A 21,418-nucleotide genomic window follows, 5' to 3' on the forward strand; every position below is an offset into this window, starting at 1 on the left:
TTTCCTGTCATTCTTGCTAATTTACTTAGTGCTGTGTGTTTTCTTAATTCTTCCTTGTTTTACTCTACTTTTGTTTACTACTGTCTACTGTATCTTTTTCATATACTTGCTTTTATTTTGTATTTCAACCTTTTGCTCTCCCATTGTTTTAACAGTGTGTTTGTACTTTGTAGTGTTTTTATTTCCTTTTCACACATTACCTATTTGATAAAAATTGTCACAGTCAGATAAGATTTACTATAAATTCCTCAAACACCTGGCTTACTGCCAGTTTCTATTAACAGCAAATCCTTCAAGAGCTTATCCCAAATTGCCTCCTCCTGTTCTAAAATAGTAAGAGAAATTTCCATGGCTTTTGAAAATTTTATAATAAACATATTAAACAAAGGATATCAAAAGTAATATTCTTGGTTTAGTCTAATAATGTTTATAAGCAGGAAAACACATGCGTTCTTATATGGCTTTTGTACTTGCCTGTGTAATATTTATGTCAACAATAAATGAATATAGAGTTCTTTATTGTTGACAGAATGCTAGTAGTTACATGAGTGTGTATTTTTGAAAAGAATAGGATTTGGAGGATAAAACAGAATAAACTACAATTTTTCATGTAACAATATTTTCATTTGTTTTCATTTATTTCAAATTGTAATGTAATACTATAATGTTTGCTATAATTTTTGAGAATAGAAACCTTTGCTATTGATTAAGTCACTAGTAATGATTAAAATGAGATTATTCAAAATGAAATAGTGTGTCACTTCAGATACTGCGTATGTAGGCTGTAAGTAGTTTGGTCACAATTTCTTGTCTTGCATATCTATCCATGTAGTCTTCGCTGATGTTGGTGGTGGGTTATGCACTTTTATGTTTGCTCTTTATAAAAAAGGAAATGTATTGTTATGATTGAAGTCACACAGTCTCTTAAAGAAAACTCTTATATTTGGCATGTGACAAAGAATGCGAATTTTGTTCATTTTATTGCACTTTTATATTCTGGTTGACAGAATTTTGGCTGAACTGACAGATAATATGTCCTTTGGGTTTTTATAAAAAAATCATCATATGGAATTTGTTTTAAAGAGCCATTCTTCAATCATCAAAGGTTTTATTTACTGAAACAATTTACATTTGGGAAGTATTGTTCAATTTTCATCAGAATAGCAAATTATAATACAATTTGTACCCATTTACGTTTCCCTTGATATATGTTACTAGTAACAAAGGAAAACTTTCTATTTCATATTATGATAAGTAACTGCACAGTCATCTTTGTGCATCCAATAAATAAAACCAAATTTTTTGAATGAATTACAAACCAACTGTACCTCTGCTTTCTTTACTGAACTTGTTTTTTAATGTACTGTTTTAAATGTTTTAATCCTATCCACTACATTGATTGGTTTATTTCTAGCAAAGTCATAATTTCCTTAGGAAAGATAGGCAACTATATTTAAATAAAAGTCTGAGTAGTGACAGCACTAATGATTTATTTTAACCTAATTTCCCCACTATGCCCTTCCATTATTAATTCTAAGGAGGTTTAATAATGCTCTTCACTGTGGAGCAACTTTAGTACAAATAGTTTATAAACAAATATTCCTAACACAGTGACACTGACCTTCTCCTATGTATGAGATATAGTCAGAATTACATATTATGGAGCAAGTATGTTTCCTGAAAGTGCCTGGTTTAAAGGAGGTTATGGATGAATACAGGAGGTTATATGCTGTTTGTGTTTCAAACATGTTTCTCCCCAAAGTATTTCACAAGGTCAATATTTACTTTGATAAGTAATTTTAATTCTAAATAGTGAACCAAGCTAAAATCCTATTACAACCCACAGTATTTTCTTTGAGTAGTTTGGAGATCTAGTATTTTGACATTCTAATGCATTTTAATAAGGCAAGAGGAAGAAACACAAACATCAATTGAGTCATTTTATGAAATTCAGGCAACATACTTCAAAGCCCAAATAGAATCTAAAATAGTATTATTGTTTCTAGTATCAGAATACCAGTTACCAACAAAGATCTTATTTGCACCTTTTATAAGTGCATAACTCATATTTTTAAACTTATAGGGCTTTTTTTTTCTTAACTTCTATAACTCCACTAATCAGGTTTGTTTTAAGAAAGCATTTACCTTTTATGGGGTCTGTGGAGTCAAGGTATTTGCTGTGAATGCTCAGTTTGATTGCTTTTGCATGCTCGCTTGCTTTCTGTGTAAATTAATGATGATAGAAAATGTCATAATAAGCTAACCATAATTCTTTCTTCCTTTTTCTCCTTGCCTACTGTGCTTGCTTTTCCCTTGTATGTATTTTGCTTACTTTTTTTAAATAGTCTTAATATTATTACAAGTTTGATAAATGATATGGAAAGTTATAATTAAATATAATGTGTATAAACTTTAATAAGCAAATTTACTAGTTTTAGTGAGCAAGAAAGATGTTACTTTATCTCACCCTTCCATATCCCTATGGAAGATTTATATGTTCCTGAAAAGGAGGCATTTAAAAATTGCTAAGATGGACTTTTCTTGATGTTAGAAATAATAGAAAAATAATTGAAAAATGAGTAACATAATTTTAAGATCTGTTTCAAGATAATTTTAACCATGTCAGTGGTTGCTAAATTTGACCCAAACTTCAAAACTGAATTGTCATTTCTATTAATGTAATTTCTTGTTATTCTCTTATGTAGTTAATAAATTTAACAATTGAGCTCACATTAGATAAATGGACTTGATACACTCGTGCATGCATTTATGTTGATACGTACATATATAAAGGAAAACTTGATAAGAATTCTAAGTGACGTTGGAAGGGCATGAGTATGTAGAGCATACATTAGCGAAGAGTTTCATTATTTATTCAGGTACACTAAGTGAAGCAACATGCCAACTTATTTGTATTGCCTCCTTAATCTACTAAAATGATTGATCTATGTTCTTTTATGTAACTTTAGAATCTTTCTCCTGCTAGGTTTTCCTGTGTGTTTCTCTTTATCCAAAGTAGTACAGCTACTTGTTCTTCCTATATTTAGCATCTGTTACGAATTCAATCTTAGACTAATAGTCAATTTATTTTAATCTTTTTTTTCTTTTTTCCTTGCACCTTTTTTTATTTTTCTTCCGATGCTTAAAATAGAAGTGGAGCAAAAAGGTAAATAACGTATTCAGCCCGAACCCCAGCTCCCTGTTATGTGCCTTATGGATGTTAACCTCCTCCCTCCCCTCTCCCCACAATACTCCTTATGTTAAAATAATCAGCAGGATCTCATACATGCACCTCATAAAGAAGTCGACTGTTGACAATGAAATTATTTGAGCGGTAAATCTGGTGATGGGGTAAAAATTCTGAAGTCTGCGAGGGGGAGCTGCCCTTTCCAGTTTCTTTTTTTTTTACCCTTTATCTCTTTTCTGACACCCTTGGACATTTTCTTATTATTAAAGTGTCATCTTGCTTGGCTTCCAGAACCCTCTCCATAGCATGCCATGGTTATACGGGGCCCTTCTAGTCCTTCCATTAATGTTTTCTTTGTATTTACTTCTCTCTGTTCCTAATTACATTTTCCAAATATTTATATTCTTTGAATTGAAACACTTTTAACTTCTGGAAAAGTTCTAAGTCTTTATATTGGCTTTTCAGTCTTACTTGTCTTATTTTATGGTTTTGCTTTTGGGATTCTTAGATGTGGGCTAGAGACTGGAGGGTATAGAGTTTGGACTACAACAAAATACACACTATTATGTACAAAGCTCTAAGTTTGGAAGCATGTATTACAAATAATAAGGTAAAAACACACTTTAAAATTTAAATTCTGAATGAGCAGAAACATAAGTGTTTGGATTTATGGAAATCAACCCTAACTACTTTGTATGCTAGCACTCCTTGCATTAAGTGTGAATTTTTGAAAAATTGAATGCTAATAAAATATATCTTCTTTTTTGGTTAAATTTGTAATAAGTAAAACTTTTACTTGTGTAATTTTTTTAACTTGGCTTACTTCTTGTCTTTTCTTTGTGAATGTTAGTTTTTGTGTGCCCTGGGACTCTGAAAGCAATTGTGGATGCACCGTCTATATATGAAGCTGAACAAAAGGCAGGTGCTTGGTGCAAAGACCCTCTTCAAGCTGCAGATAAAATTTATTTCATGCCCTGGACTCCTTACCGCACCGATACTTTAATAGAATATGCTTCTATAGAAGACTTCCAAAATAGCCGCCAAACAACAACGTATAAACTTCCAAATCGAGTAGATGGTACTGGATTTGTGGTGTATGATGGTGCTGTGTTTTTTAACAAAGAAAGAACAAGAAATATTGTGAAATTTGACTTGAGGACTAGAATTAAGAGCGGTGAGGCCATTATTAACTATGCCAACTACCATGATACCTCACCATATAGGTGGGGAGGAAAGACTGATATTGATCTAGCAGTTGATGAAAATGGCTTATGGGTCATTTATGCCACTGAACAGAACAATGGAATGATAGTTATCAGCCAACTGAATCCATACACACTCCGATTTGAAGCAACATGGGAGACCATATATGACAAGCGTGCTGCATCAAATGCTTTCATGATATGTGGAGTCCTCTATGTGGTCAGGTCAGTGTATCAAGACAATGAAAGTGAAACGGGCAAGAATGCAATAGATTACATTTACAATACCCGATTGAACCGGGGAGAATATGTAGACATTCCCTTTCCCAACCAGTACCAGTATATTGCTGCAGTGGATTACAATCCAAGGGATAACCAACTCTACGTGTGGAACAATAACTTTATTTTGCGATATTCTCTGGAGTTTGGTCCACCCGATCCTGCCCAAGGTAAGAAAGTTTGATTGTTAGTATTTATGTCATTTGTGAACTGCATTCTTTTATTTTCTTCACTTCTTGTAGTTAAAGCACAAAAGATAATGTTCTCTATTTTAGCCTATTTTGTTCAGTTTTCTTTTTTGGAATTCATTTAAATGGCTTTAGGAAATGGTGGCAACACGAATCAATTTAGTTTTTCATTGCAAAAAATATAAAGTAGCTACAAACCTGTTAGCTCGCTCCTTCCTTCCTTCCTTCCTTCCTTCCTTCCTTCCTTCCTTCCTTCCTGCCTTCCTGCCTTCCTGCCTTCCTGCCTTCCTTCCTTCCTGCCTTCCTGCCTTCCTGCCTTCCTGCCTTCCTGCCTTCCTGCCTTCTGTACCTGACTTCTGTACACTTTTGAACTTCTTGCCGAGCGTGATTAAAGGAAATGTGTACTAGGAATTCTCAAGAGACCTGTCTAGGTTTGGTGTATAATGTCAGTTGTAATGGTTCTGGACTTCTGGAGTCTATTCTCTGGAAGGGAGAGCTTCCAAACATCTTTCTAGTTTATCACATAAAACTAGTCATTTTTGTTTCCTGATAAATTAGTGACAGTTTTAAGTCAGTAGTTCTGTGATTCTAAATGTCATATTCAATATTTCTCTGTCTGTAACTCTCATTCTCAGACTAACCGTTAAATGATTTCAACATGATTTAGGATGATAAATTCACTGGTATTTATAACATTTTGATCTATTTAGGTATTTTTTATGGAGGAACATTAATTAGGAAGCAATGCTAGATATTCTGAAACACATATGTCTACTAAGTAACATAAGTATATGAGAAGTAATTTGTGAATGTTTTATTAAAATGAGATTACTTCATACTTATACTTAGGACAATAGAGTAACTTTTTTTTCCTTTGTTTCTTTTGGCCAGTCTTGTGGCTTGAACTCAGGGCCTGGGCTGTCCCTGAGCTTCTTGTGCTCAAGGCCAGCCTTCTACCACTTGAGTCATAACACCATTTCAGGGCTTTTCTGTTTATATGGTACCAAGGAAATGAACCCAGGGCTTGATGCATGCTAAGCAAGCACTCTACCACTGAGCCACATTCCCAGCCATAGTATTATAGAACTTGCTCTGATTGTTAAGTTATTCTATTTGCACAGTGAGGCTTATTGATTTTAGATATGAATATTTGATGAGTTAATTTTCAAATTATAAAATTACTTTAAAATTTTAGGAAGTGAAAAGTTTTTGAAGTGATCAAGCCAATATTTTTAGCAAGGTATGGAACATGCATTATTCTTAACCTGTTAAAGCAATATTTATACACACATTTAAATATATTCACATGTAGAAACATATAACCATTCACTTTAAGTTCTGTTGATAAGTTCTCAATATTGTCATGTTTAGAACCTAAAGAAGAAATCAGTCTTTTGTAGTTGTATTTCTAATATGTCTAGAATAGCAAAATATATAGAATTCTGTTAAAAAATATGAATAGCAATGACTTTGTGACTTACTGTAAGATATGTTTTTCTCTAGATCACTAATACCTTGGATCTTTTGTGTCCTAATAAAACGATTGTTAAATTTTTAACAACTAAACCTTCTACTTCTCTGTTAGCTCTCGAAGACAGCAATTTGGAGGTGTCTCTTGTATCTTAATTTTTTTAAGACTACTACACGCTTCTTTATCTCTCAAGCTTCTCAAAAGGCAAGCTTAAGGCATTGATAGATTTCAAACACTGGCAAAAACTGTATGGATTCTTGTGTTAATCTTTGTGTAACCCACATTACCCTGTAAAATGTTAGATTTGTCTTGGGTGACAGTAAATCTTTTCCTTTCATTAGGAAGGAAAAAGATAGAAAATGCCTTAAAACCTGAAAATTCACAACCAAGCAGCTTCTGAAAAATTGTGAATGAAGAGTAGAAATTCAGTCTTCATGTCAGAGAATACTTGAATGAACAAAAACAAGTAGAAATACCATTTTCCACATATGGCATATATGCTAGTAAATATCTTAATGCATTTCCAATCAAAAGGCTTTGATAATTTAGATTTTTTTTTCTGAAGAGCAGTTACCATCCTTGAAAATAACAAACTTAAACATATTCCTTAGACATTGTTTTATCATTATAATTAGCCAATCTTAAGTATTCCCAGGACACAGAAATTCATATTGACCCCTTATTAAGCCCTAAGTAATAAAAAATTATCTGACCTAAATTTCTTTTATTGCATATGACCTATATTCTTATTCTTTCCTTCCTGTGCTACTGGAGACTCCTGTCCCTTTGAAGTATGCTGTCTATACACCTGTATGTGAGACCTTGCAGAACTCTTCTGGTCCAGATGTTCAGGTCAAATCAATAAGCTACTGTCAGCTTTCTTAGAAGCAAGGTTCAAAAATCTGGTTGGACAGAACAACCAGAGAAATTAGGGCTTTAATTTTCATAAAGCAGATATTAGCCAAAATCCATACTTAAAATCTTAGTAAGGCCTGAACACTTGGACAAGCAAAAAGATGGTGAGTTGAAAAAGAGTTTGAGTTAAACAGCAATATTCTGTTTCAAACAACAACAATGAAAAAAGTTTTATGGATTGAATATGCTACAAAGTATGTATATGGTAAAATGTAACATGTGAGATAAAAATTACCTATTCTTTCTCTTCTTCAAACAACCTGAGGCATGATTTTTTTTTGTCTTCAAGTTTTTAGCTTTTGCTAATTCTTGCATGTTGTATTTGCTGTATCAACGTACACTAAGACTGACATTCTTTTTCCAGTTTCATATTCCTGAAATGGGCTGAGGAGCAAAAGCTGTTACTGTTTCAACTCTTTGTTTTTTCAATTTGTACTGCTTTTAAATTGCTGAAGCTGATGACAAACCTTATATCCCAAATATGAAATAATGAATTTTGGCAGTTCCTGAATAAATATGTGTTATATTTAATTATGAAGAAAGATATTCTAATAATATGAGGGAATTTTTTTTAGTAAGAGTTTTGTTTATACTAATGAAGCATCCCGCTTAGACTATATACTTCCTGGAAATCTTTCCACTAATATTGAATGTTTTTAGCTAGGTGGTCTGTGTCTATAATCCTAGCTTCTCAAGATCACAGTTCAAAGCCAGCAGGATACCTGTGAGACTCTTTTTCTCCAATTAACTACTAAAAAGCCAGAAATAGAGCTGTGCCTTAAGTGCTAGAGTGCTAGCCTTGAGGAGGGGGTAGCGGGGGGAGCTCAGGGCCTATGGTTAGGCCATCAAATATGTGTAAATTGAATGCTCATTTTTGCTTACTCACTTTACCTGGAGTTCCTCAGTGAAAATTGGGTGAATCTTTGTACCTCAATGAGAGGATTATTATCCTTAGTATTGTCCCACATTTGTTTGATGAAGAAAACCCAATAATTAAGATTTTAATTTAGTATGGTCCTGGATATTTAAGTCTCCTTGGCTACTTACTAAATGTGTTTAGTCACAGTGCTTTTGAGTGTTTATACTTGGATGGTAATTGGTAGGCAAATTGCTAAGCTAGTGCATCTGGATGGGTGTTATTACCTGAAGAACAGAGCTATGCAGTAAAGGTTCTGCTCTAAGTTTTCATTCTATCAGGAGTCCCTATGGCTTGTACTACTATTTACCAGGTATGTTTCAACTTTTGAACCTTCTGTCAAGTAGGTGTCATTATAAAAGTTTTGCTTTAATCTTATGTTCTGTTATTCTAAAAAGTAAAGGTAAGGATGCTATACGTTTTACTTAGAACGCTAAGATCAATCCAGTTGAGAGAGCCATGCCTGTAATCCTTGGTACATAAGAGGTGGAGACTGGAAGGATCACAGTTTGAGGCCAACCTAGGCAAAAACATTTACTAGACCCCATCTCAATCAATAAAAACTCTGGTACACACTTCGTTTTTTCAGCTATGTAGTAAGAGTAAATAGTTTTGCCATTTAGGATTGTCTAAGCAAAAAGTTTCTTCCTATTCAAAAATTTTAAAAGTGCCAAGGAAGTGGTAGAACTCCTGACTACCATGTAAGGCCCTGAGAAATAATATGATCAGTTGATCCATGAATGGTGATTGACATAGCATCTGGCTCGTAAATGTTGAATGAATATTAGCCTTTATCACTACCAGATGCTCTACTGGCACTAGTCTCCACCTGTAGGAAGAAACCTCTTTATTTCCAGCTTCAGAATTTCTTGAACTAAATCTCAGAAATCCAGTTTGTTCCCTGCAGTAGTTAGTTAGTCTAGAAACTTAAAATTTTACTTTCACGAAATCCCAGTGTTTAACTAACTTTGAGTAATGTATCAATTCTCTTTAGACTTCTTCTGACAACCAAAAGGTGCAAAGGCATGAAAATATAGCCCCACCTGCCCCCCTCCCCCCAAAAAAACAGATCTGTGGGAACCTTGATGAAAAACATTTTATTTATTGGAGATTATTGTCTACTTTGACTTAGTTATTACAAATTTTACCAGTGTTTAGCAACTAATCACTAATTGTAGTGTACATATTTCAGTGATTAATTATGTATTAATTAGTATAGTATCATGGGATACCTAAAGTGTTATAACACTGAATTATTCTGTTCTGCCCTTTACTAACTCCCTTTAAGGCTCAATTTAGTGGCAGTCATTTGACACTTCTATACAAGAATGCGATGCTTTTGACAAATGTTATTTGAGAAAGTATCAAAAGCCTGGATGCATTGTAATCAAAAGAAAACTACAGAGGTTTAACAAGATGTCAGGCAAGTGCTTTACTAAAAGGATAGACAGGTTTGCATAGGTTTCTACAGCAGCTGGCTAGGAATAATGTTTGACTGATATATATCAGTACTCATCTTGTCAATAAATAGTGCCATCAAAATAAAACATAGACATAAAGACTTCCTCCTGACATTGAGGAGAAAAAGGAATAGAGTATATTTATTGATAACACAAAATTTGTCAGTCCTTGCCTTTTCCTGCTATATAGTATTTTCTCAATCATATCAGAATTATATAAAACAAATATTGGTAGACCAGAATTTAAAATATTAGATGTATTGTAACATTATAGATTAAATTAAAATATGCAGTTTATGATTTAAAAAGATCAGTTGGCTGTCCTTTAAATTTGTGTAATATGTGTAAGGCTTTAAGAGTCAATAATCTGATAAAATTAGTAAATATGAATAAAACTATTTTTATTTAAGTATTGTTAGAAATTGGTGTAAATTCTTCTAACAGATTCTAAATGGTTATATTAAAATTTGCTCAATTTTTGGTGCTGCTTGAATAAGTAGTAAGTCATGGGGAAACATTGAGTCTCATTTTTTTTAACCTACTTAATTGTTTGAAAGTAATGTTGGAGATAAAAATAATCTTTCTGACCATGTTTTTTTTATTTTCTCATTTAAGGGTCAGTGTGATATGGAGTGTGGGTTTCAAATTGGGCAGTACTTGATATAACACTTTTATCTTGGTAAAAAAATTGTACTGTTACTTTTGACTAGAACCAGCTGCTGCTTCTTCTACCTTTCAAAAAGTAAAAATGCCAGAGTTGAAGACATGTCCTTAATAAAACAGCACAAGCATGCCAGTCTTATCTTCTGTTTGGCTCTAAACAGTCATGTTTAAAAGTCTCTCAAGCAAGAATGTCTTCTGAGTAGAAAGATGTCATAGTATTTATTTTCCTGAAAGATGTAGAGTAGATTACTAAGTCTTCTACCATCTTAATTCTAGTCAGACTTTCATTGATATTTTCTATTGTTGATAAGAATAAGAGTTTATAAAAGAGTAGAATTTTATACTAAGTTAGCCTACATTTTATTTCCTGTTAGATGGTTTATAATGAAAGTACACTTAAACTGCGCCCTCAAATATTTCATTGAAAAGGAAACCTAACAGGGTCATGCGAGAAGAAATGGCAGTGAAAACTATGATCTTTTAGACAGTGTTACCAAGAAGTTATAACAAATGAAGGGATTCATTATTGATTGAGTAGCTATGTTTGTTGATATAGGGACATACAGAAGGGTAAGGTGTGTATATGTGTGTGTACTCACATTCACATGTGTATACATGTATTGGTGTGGGTGTGTGCTTGAGATTAATGTACTCATTTTTTTTTCATAGTGCCTACCACAGCTGTGACAATAACTTCTTCAGCTGAGCTGTTCAAAACCACAGTTTCAACCACAAGCACTACTTCACAGAAAGGCCCCATGAGCACAACCATAGCTGGATCACAGGAAGGAAGCAAAGGGACAAAACCACCTCCAGCAGTTTCTACAACCAAAATTCCTCCTGTAACAAATATTTTTCCCCTGCCAGAGAGATTCTGCGAAGCATTAGAAGCGAGGGGAATAAAATGGCCTCAGACACAAAGGGGAATGATGGTTGAACGACCATGTCCCAAGGGAACAAGAGGTATTTCCTATAAAATACTATGCATACATTTTTACATTTTGTGAGTTCTAAATTACATTGAAGCTGGTTGTATTTAAGATTTAAGGAAAGGGACATTTAATCATAGCAGACTTTTATTGTTTTGTTTGTTCAGTAATCTAGCATCTGTAGAAAATGTAAATGTTTTTAAACTGTAAAAGTCATTTAAGGTCAGGTGTTGGATTACTGTGTCTTGAAGACCTAGGTCAAGACTGATTTTGTTTTTCCCCTCAAGGACAACTCTGAGGCTCCCTTTCAGTTGCCTTTCTCATTAAAGCTATCATTCAAGAAAGTCAAGGGCTTTCTGTTTGTTTGCTGTAAATGTCTGATATTTCTGTGCTGACTATATATATACTGTTTCTAATCTGCATTATACTCTACATTTTTGGTCAGTTACTGTCAACTGCTTCTACTAGTGTTTATTGGGAATTTAACACAGAGACTAGAATAGTCATTGCTGATTTCTTCAATTACATGCCAAAAAATGGTTTCAATTTCCCTGTTGTTTTCCACATCTGTTTTAGGAACAGCCTCATATCTCTGCATGGTTTCCACTGGAACATGGAACCCTAAGGGCCCCGATCTTAGTAACTGTACCTCACACTGGGTAAATCAACTGGCTCAGAAGGTAGGTTGGAACGTTTTTATATGCTACACATTGGTGATTTAGGACTTTAACTTCCAACATAAATAATTTAGTTTTCTATGTTAAAGCCAGCTCCATTGCTCTTTGTTCATTGTAAAAGTTAAAAAATAATGCAGAGTTTTGTCTGTAAATTATTTATTGAAGGTGACATATGTTTTAAGGCATGGTGTTTTTTCTATGTTAAGCTTTTTAATGAGTACATACTTGTTTAATTTTCTTCACATTTAGTTTGTTCTCTTTCTTTTGATGTTCACAAGACAAATAGATTATTGGTTTAATAAATCAAGTTTCATTAGGTTTATGTCTGAGTCCACAGAATGCAAGCAGATGTTTGTATGACACACTATTATGATACAATAAGTATAAGTGACTTTAAAAGGCATTGGTAACTTGAATATTTCAGTATAATGCAGTGTCCTTTTGTTTTCTTCCTCTTCATTTATTTTTTGGAAGGTATAAGCAGTAGATTGTAACTGTATCATACTAATTACCTTCATATTTAAATTGAGTCATTGAAATGAATAAGATTGTTTTTTATTGTCAAAGAAATGTACAGAGGGGTTACAATTACATACATAAGGCAGTGAGTACATTTTTTATCAAAATTTGAATTAGAAGATTTTTTAAAAATAACCCTTTAAAATGATGGAGTTAAGGGAGAAGAATCACCATGAGGGAAAAATTTATCTTTTTTCTACCCCTTTTCTTTTCTTCCTTTTTTTTTAAAGGTCTGGTTAAGAATTTCTTTTGTGTTTTGAGGATCTAAAAGCTTTTAATTTTATGAGATGAAGAGAAAGTTATTGGTCTCAATTAGTTGCAGATTTTGACATATTTGTGATTTTTTTTTTAACCACTACAGAGATACTCAAAGAGAAGTAAAAGCCACAAACAGAATAGGAAACCTTACTGAGATAAACAAGTTGTCATTTCAGATCAGAAGTGGAGAAAATGCTGCTAGTCTTGCCAATGAACTGGCCAAGCATACCAAGGGGCCCGTGTTTGCAGGGGATGTGAGTTCTTCCGTGAGACTGATGGAGCAGTTGGTGGACATCCTGGATGCACAGCTACAGGAACTGAAGCCTAGTGAAAAAGATTCGGCTGGACGGAGTTATAACAAGGTAGGAAGAGCTTGTCTGCTCTTTGAAACTGGACATTCTCTATGGCAGCTTTCCACTTTGGCAGCAAGCTGCCACACCTGGCCCCCGGGACGTACATGTAGAAACAACACTTTTATTTTGGCTCATTCACCAGGAAGAATTAAAATGGAGAAAGAAGTGATGATGTCTCCCACCCTACCCCCAGAAATGATGTTAATCATATGGGAGATTACCCAGGAGATTTTAGTTGGCAGTATATTTATCCATCAGATTGTGGACAATCTCACTTTGAATGTCTATTATTGGACATGCAGTTTATAATTTTGTATTTCTGTACATGAAGCAGTTATGATAGTAGAAAAAATGTTATGTATGGGAACTAATAATCATCACTGAAATACTCCTTCCAATATCAACTTTGGGGAAAAGGCTAAGTTACTTTACTTAATTTGACCAAATAGAGATGATAATTACTTCATATTCTTCATATTAGGTTCATTTGAATCCAATCTGTGGTTCATATGTAGACTTAAAAAAAAAACCACAGTATTATTTTTGTCTCTCTCTTTACTCATTCATTTATTCATTCATTCAATCATTTTTGTTAACCTGATTTTTGTTAGTACACTTACTAAAATACAGCAAAGACTAGCTGTGTTGGCAGACAGTATAGACACACAAACATCCGAGAGCTACTCTGGAACTCTGAAACACCAGCTTAATTTTTGAGGATTCTTCTTTCCTCATTTCAACAGATAAAATCTAACCTCTGATTTCTTTTCTTTTACTTAAAAGCTCCAAAAACGAGAGAAGACATGCAGGGCTTACCTTAAGGTATCTCTCCTGTGCTGTCACCCTGCTTTCTCCCTTCTTCAGCTACCTGCCACGCTTTATCATCTTGCTGCATGATCCAATGTATTTCAGTCTTTGATAATTATATAATGTGCCCCATATCAGCTGTACAAATGTTGGCTTTCCACAGGTATATTACTTTCAGATATGCAAATCATTTATCTTAATAATTTCAACTGTTGTTTTCACTCATCCAAAGTATAAAAATTTTAATGAAGAATTTTCTTCCGAATTGGAAAGTAATCATATTATCTTCGTTTTCTTTTTCATATCTTGATTAAACAACAACTTATATAAAACAGCTACGATATAGTCTTGGCAGTTTATCATATCAAAGACTGTGTGGTCATAATGTATGTGCATGAAAAAAATCACTGCTTTTTTGTGATATACTCTTAAGTAAAGTAGGCTTTATTTTGAAAGGCTTAGGAGGTGTTTCTTGAGTGAGTGGATTATTAGAAATAAAATATAAATACTAGAACAGTGAAATCAGTGTAGGTTACCTGGTGGTTTTATTATACTCATAGGAGCACAGAGCCATAGATCAGCTTAGAGTTCTGTACTCCTTTGGTATTTCTTTCTTGTATACCCAAGCAGTAGGAAACATCCTAAGGCTCTCAGTGCAGTTATGTCAAATTAGATCTCTGTGATAGATCAGGATACCAGTTCTATATTGTATTTTGATCTGGTTAAAGTTCAGAGGTTCCTTTAGGGAAGATAGTTTGTAGTCTGCATTCTTCTAGGTGCCATTATCAAGGTAATTCAGATCTTCACAAGCAAATTCATACATATATCATGATGATACACCAGAGAAGCTTAGTAGTTTCAAAGAATAGAGGCTTTGCACATCTCTATCTTCACTGATTCTAGGGGCCAAGAGGGGCTTGGTATCTCACTAGTTAGGAAAAGATATTATTGGACTTGAACATTTTTAAGACAAGGCAGTGGAAAAGTATTTTTTCAGGTGATAATGTTCTGACAGACTCCCTGTTTAATGGGGACAGAGAAGTAACTGCTGAAGTCTGTAGAATTTTTCAAACTCAGATCTCCAGATCACCTACAAAAACATTAATGTACAAAATTTAACAATTAGTATGATGCCCAGTACATATACTTCAATGTGGGGAAGAATGTCCTTTCCCTCCCCTTGACTGGAAAAGACTACTTCAGGACTACTAGGATAATGATGTTCATCCTACTATCAAAGTATAAATGGTAATAAATAAGGAGTGTTTAAACCAATAAAAGCTTGCCATCAGAGTTTTGATGTTGTTTTTTTCCTGTAGCTGATACATTTCAGTGTGTCCTTAATTTTTGACCAGTGTCAATTTTCAACACATCTAAAACAGGATTCTCAGTTCAGATAAGACTAATCAAACTCCTAAAATTACCAATCAGAAGCTGACTTACACTTTGCATATTTACTGAGGTTCTATAAGAAGTCTAAGAGGAGTTTTTAACGAGGAGTCATTTGTACTTAAATTAGAGGCTCTATTCTATATTTTTGGTGAGTAATGAGTCTGGCCATTGCAGACCAATTTGTGTTCCATTCTAGCTATTGTCTGTAGCAGTACCAGTGTGAACATTTTGACTATTCTATCTCATGACCAGAGAAAAGAGTTTTTCACAGCACTTGGAAGTACCTTCCATCTGCCACGAAGATCATGGTGGCTTACAAGGAAGACAGAACAGGGATATTAAGATAGACTAAGCTAATTAATCTTACACTGACAATAACCTCAAACTTCTCCCCTTGCTCTTTTTAATATAGAATCTAAAAATACTATTTCCATTGTTCACATAATATGTTAGTTTTCCTTGGTGGCTACCAGTTGATCAAAAAATTTGTATATAGGCTAAATAGCATATTATGACTAGGCAAATGGAATAGTAAATAAATGTAATGATGTTAGATTTCCAACTATTGAAGGGATACTCAGGACATCACTGTAGTGATGTCAGTGTAAAAACCTGCCTACAATTGATTAGCTGATATATATATATTTATCCTACATGTTATTTTGTGTGGTGATAAGTTAAACTTTATGTATCAATATTTGCCACTTGGATTTTTTTATTAATTAAATTTTGTTGACAAGGTGTTGTGCAAAAGGGGTACAGTTACATAATAGGGCAGTGAGTACATTTCTTGTGATATCTTATACCCTCGTTTTTCTTTCCCTTCCCTAGATCAGGTAGGCATATATACAATACCCAGTGTACCAAAATCATATATAGTAGCCACGTGGCATATACCAAAGGAAATTCACATAGAACTTTAAATATAACATCAACAATAGAGTTTGCTTATCCTTGTCTTAAATGATCATACATACATAGCTGTTGAGCTATTGTGATCCACTGAAAGGTCTGTTTTAGACCTTTTTATGTTTAGTAGTTGTTTGGTTTTAGATACATAATGTAAGGTTGCTGACCCAAACCTGTGGAAATACCATTTGACAAGATGTTTTTTTGTTTCGCAGACCTGGTCTCTACTGTCCCCTCCCCCCACTTGGATTTTATGAACACTTTTTAAAAAATTAATGACATTATAGCCTTTATACATTTGCTTGTTGTCTTGATTCCTTTATATTAAGACCATTCTTTATAAATTAAGGTATATTTGCCAGTGTTATTTTCTTGTTTGTTTTCATTGTTGTTTTAGCTGGACAGGGATTTGAAAGAGTGAATGTGTTTGCAAATAGTTTATAAACTTTAAAATCACCTTTTAACATAATTATAACTACACAGTGTCTATAAGGCATTTAGTTATTATTCTAGATCAGGTTCAGGAAAGCAATATGGCTGAACTCTTAAGTGTTAATATTATTCTAGTCCAGAGTCATCAGTGTTTTCTATTTAGAATAGTTAAGTCTTTGAAATTATAAACAGGGCCACTTCAGTAGTGTGGCAACTTTAGTCGTTTGAGTCATGTCTCCAGTTTAAAAGCCAATACTGATACATTTCTCCTTCAACAACCGAAATATGCTTAAAGAGAAACTAGCCATCTTTCTACATATATCCTTTATAATCAAATAGTCTACTAATGGCTAGTTATTTTTTACTGCAGTTAAGTTTATTCCCAATTTAGCATATAGATGTTGTCTGGGCATTATTCCATCTAAGAATAAGTCATCGTGACTGATAAAGTTCACCATTGTCACTGGTCAGCTATTAAAAACCGCCTTGGTTTTAGGAGCAGTCAGAACTAATGATAGTTTTCTAATGGATGCAGGCAATTGTTGACACAGTGGACAACCTTCTGAGGCCAGAAGCTCTGGAATCCTGGAAACATATGAATTCTTCTGAGCAAGCTCACACTGCAACAATGTTACTGGATACATTGGAAGAAGGAGCCTTTGTCCTAGCTGACAATCTCTTAGAACCAACCAGAGTCTCAATGCCCACTGAAAATATTGGTGAGTGAATGTATTGTCAGATTTAATTTTGATCTAGAGGGCAGATAGTTAAGAGAATGGTATTTCTATTCTGAATCTGTTATTTCCTAGTGCCAAACTTCATTTTTGTCAAATTATTTTTGTCCACTACCAAAAGAAATATTGATCCTACTTAATAAAATTAATGCAAAGCCAAAATCTGCCCTACATCTTTTCAAACTTGCTTCTATAGGTGTGTGTGTTCCAATTGAAAAATCATTAAAGGAAAAAAAAATCAAAACAACATTGAGATTCCACCTCACCCTAGTAATAATGTCCTTTATCAAGAAAACTAACAATAATAAATGTTGGAGGGGATGTGGCCAAAAGGGAACCCTACTTCATTGTTGGTGGGAATGTAAACTGGTTCAGCCACTCTGGAAAGCGGTGTGGAGATTCCTCAGAAGGCTAAGCATAGAGCTCCCCTATGACCCCGCAGCCCCACTTTTAGGCATCTACCCAAAAGACCACAAACAAGAACATACTAAAGCCACCAGCACAACAGTGTTCATCGCATCACAGTTTGTCATAGCTAGAATTTGGAACCAACCCACGATGCCCCTCAGTAGACGAATGGATCAGGAAAATGTGATACATATACACCATGAAATTTTATGCCTCTATCAGAAAGAATGACATTGCCCCATTTGTAAGGAAATGGAAGGACTTGGAAAAAATTATACTAAGTGAAGTGAGCCAGACCCAAAGAAACATGGATTCTATGGTCTCCCTCATAGAGAATAATTAGCACAGGTTTAGGCACAGCAGAGGATCACAAGAGCCTAATTAATATCTATGCCCTTATGAATGCATAAAATAATGCTAAGTGAAATGAACTCCATGTTATGGAAAAAAATGTTACATTACTGTTGTAATTACTTTCAACATGCCATGTGAAACTGTAGCTTCTATTGTTGATGATCCTCTTGTATCCACTTCATGTGGTTGTCCCGGCACTATCATTGTATCTTATCTGAGTACATTGGAAACTGTATATATTGGTATTAAAACTAGGAAAGTGAAAGGGAATATCAAAATGGAAAGACAAAGGATAAAAAGACAAACAACTACAAAAGCAATACTTGTAAAACTATTTGGTGTAAACCAACTGAACAACTCATGGGGGGAAAGGGAAAAGGGGGGAGGGGGAAATGAGGGAGGAGGTAACAAACAGTACCCAAGGCCTAACATAAGAAACTGTAACCTCTCTGTACATCACTTTGACAATAAATAAGAAAAAAGAAGAAAAAAAAAACCCAAAACTGTGAAACACTTAAATGCCAGGATATGGATTGCTTAAGAAATGAAACTGCTTGCTGTGGAAGGGATGGAAAATGCTTCTCCATTTTTTTGTAATATGTTTCTAATGAATTTAAATTACAATGTGTGAGGTATGTTCTTGCAGTCAAATATTTCAGCTCACTGAACTTGATAGTAATACTTATATTAAACACAATTTTCTTCAGGTAAAATTATGGTCAGTGAAATACCTCTCTCATAGAATCCATATCCCACAGATAGTAAAATCACTCCAAATGTCTCTGTCTGTGTGAGAGTGTGTGTGTGCCCACAGGTGAGTGCACACATGCTAGCCCTGGGGCTTGAACGTATGGCCTAAACACTATCCCTGAGCCTTTTTACTCTAGGCTAGCAATCTACTGCTTCAGCTATAGTTCTACTGTAGATTTTTGGTGACTGATTCAAGATAAAGAATCTTATGAATAGTAAGTGAAGTCTTCCTGTTGATGCATTATCACCTTAATTTTGCCTCCATGTTACGGGAATTTATATAAAATCATGTAGAAAAACTGGGCATAAACTATGATACCTGGACTTTTAAAGTTTGTTTTGCTTTCATAATGAAATACTTGAGTCATTTGGTATGGGAATGACAAATCACTGGACTTCAGGTGGACTTGGTGATAAGGAAACAACATTTTCTAACATACCCTTTTTGGTAATACAAAATGAATATAGTTGTCCCTCTATCTGAAGTTTCCATTGTTCTTGAGGGCAATTTAATTGCTAATTTTATACAGTTTACATGTTATACATTACACAGTGCTTCTCATGTGTTTACCAATAAGTACATAAGGTATAGACTTGATCCTACCATCTTAGTGATGGTATTATTTGAATTGTTGCATTGTAACCTCAACTTGGTTTCTAAAGCTTCTAAAGGGTATTAAAAAACAAAATTTCCCTCTTGTGCAAGACAATCCAATGGGACAGATTAACTTCTGTACTCCTATCAGTCTTCCATATGAAGAACACAATGGAACTTTATGGTTCAGATTCTCTGTCTTTCTATCATATATTAATATGCTCTCTCTCTCTCTGTCCCTCCCTCCCCCCGCCCCCTCACACACACACACACAATCTCAGTTGAGCACATACACTAAATCAAAAAATGACTGGGAATATATTCTCCTAACAAATGGTCAACATTCAAAAAGATTATTCTTCAAATTGATTTTTAAGTTTATTTTTAATTAAAAATTATGAATTGAGTGATTATTCTAGAATATGGTACATATATTACAGACAATTCTGAAATAATACCTGTAATTCACTCTTTGTTCTACCCAAGAAATAACAATATGAATGTATCATATGTATTCTAATATAGTTAGTTTTTAAATCCCTAAGGTATAATAAGCAATTTTATAACAGAAATAATATATTATTTGAAATGAAAAAAAACAACAAACCTCATTTTCCCCTAACATATCACAGTTGTTTTGGATATGAGTACTAAAATAGTCTCACATCCATTATGTATTTCCTCATTGTGAAGCTCTTAATCTTGATTTAGGGAATGGCTATAATATTTTAAATTATGAAAACAATTTGTTTTTCTCCCCTGGTAATTTCTTTTTAAAAAATTTTAGTCTAATTTCATAGGGTCATAAGTTTTTGACCCCATAAATGTGATATAATTATATCTAATTGTGGTACCTCAATTTGGAGGTATAATTTACACATTATAAGGGTATCTACATTAAGCAAACAGTTGGATGAAGTTTGGCAAATGAATGCCCATAAAATTAATCATCAGCATGGTAAAATTTTTGTTACTTGGGAAATCAAGTTGTCCCAACCCTGAACTCCAGAAAATCACTGATCTACTTTTCTGTTACTGTAGTATTTGATTCTAGATCAAAGGAATCATGCAGTAGGCACTTTTTTATTCTTGATTCGGTTTAGCAGAACATTCTTTTGAAATTTATTTAAATAAATATCCATGTCAGTACTTCTTTGTATTGTTGAGTATTACTCTGTAAGAACGTAGTGCATCTGTTTCTTGGTTTACATCTCTTTGAACAGTAGCACTTTTTCTTTTTAGCCATTTTAGAGGTTCATTAGTGGGGTTTTTAAAAATTTCTTTGATTGCTAAGGTATTTACCAATCACCACTGAGACCTGAGAATCACAAAGGCAGTCCATGCAAACAAATCTGTAAGATTCCCCAGCAAAAGCTGGAATAGGAAATGTGCCTCAAGTGGTAGTGCCATCCTTGAGCAAAAAAAAAGTGACTTCAGAAGGCCAGAGTTTAAGCCCATAGGGTCAGCAAAGACACAGTCATGTGCACATACACTTTTGCTGATAAATTATTTTTATGTTTGTTTTCTGTGGACATAGTTTTGATGATTTGTTAATTCACTTCTTTTCATTTTAGGTGGGTTGTTTATTTTCTTTTTAATGTCACAAATGTTACTTTCTTTCTTTCTTTCTTTTTTCTTTGTTTTTGTTTTTGTGCCAGTTGCTAGACTTGAACTAAGCTTAGGCTCTAACTCTAAAGATCTTTGCTTAATCCTAACACTACTACTTGAGCCACAGCTCCACTTTTGGCTTTTATATGTATCCCATACTCTAATCACACTTAAAATTTAATGAAAATGTTTTAAAAAAATTAAAATGTAGATGTTTGGTTTCTGCATATTCCTAATAGTTGGTTTGTTTCAATATGATGTGCATATAAATTTATACATTATATGTGGTAACATGTTGGTTGAATGTCTTAATGATGAGACTGAATCTTTATTTTAAAATCTTTATTTTATTGAAGAAATCATGGGCGTGGTTTCTTGTGTAGAATTTCCAACATTCTGGATTTACCCCAGC

At 33.8% G+C, this 21,418-nt stretch overlaps 1 protein-coding gene across 9 annotated transcripts in view; it reads left to right on the top strand.

Annotated features, from left to right (window-relative positions):
* The window catches only part of Adgrl2 (adhesion G protein-coupled receptor L2), a 180,634-nt gene that overhangs the window by 131,415 nt on the left and 27,801 nt on the right, over positions 1 to 21,418 (top strand). For 5 of the 9 annotated variants that reach the window (XM_048351649.1, XM_048351648.1, XM_048351651.1 and 2 more), the window contains exons 5-10: positions 4,038 to 4,838; positions 10,951 to 11,244; positions 11,787 to 11,890; positions 12,841 to 13,026; positions 13,801 to 13,839; positions 17,093 to 17,276. In XM_048351649.1, the coding sequence (XP_048207606.1) occupies positions 4,038 to 4,838; positions 10,951 to 11,244; positions 11,787 to 11,890; positions 12,841 to 13,026; positions 13,801 to 13,839; positions 17,093 to 17,276 (1,608 nt within the window). The remainder of the gene's footprint in view (positions 1 to 4,037; positions 4,839 to 10,950; positions 11,245 to 11,786; positions 11,891 to 12,840; positions 13,027 to 13,800; positions 13,840 to 17,092; positions 17,277 to 21,418) is intronic. The other 4 variants (XM_048351650.1, XM_048351652.1, XM_048351655.1 and 1 more) reach the window with 1 other exon arrangement.

The sequence above is a fragment of the Perognathus longimembris genome, chromosome 7 (assembly GCF_023159225.1).
Source record: "Perognathus longimembris pacificus isolate PPM17 chromosome 7, ASM2315922v1, whole genome shotgun sequence".
Classification (NCBI taxonomy): Eukaryota; Metazoa; Chordata; class Mammalia; order Rodentia; family Heteromyidae; genus Perognathus; species Perognathus longimembris.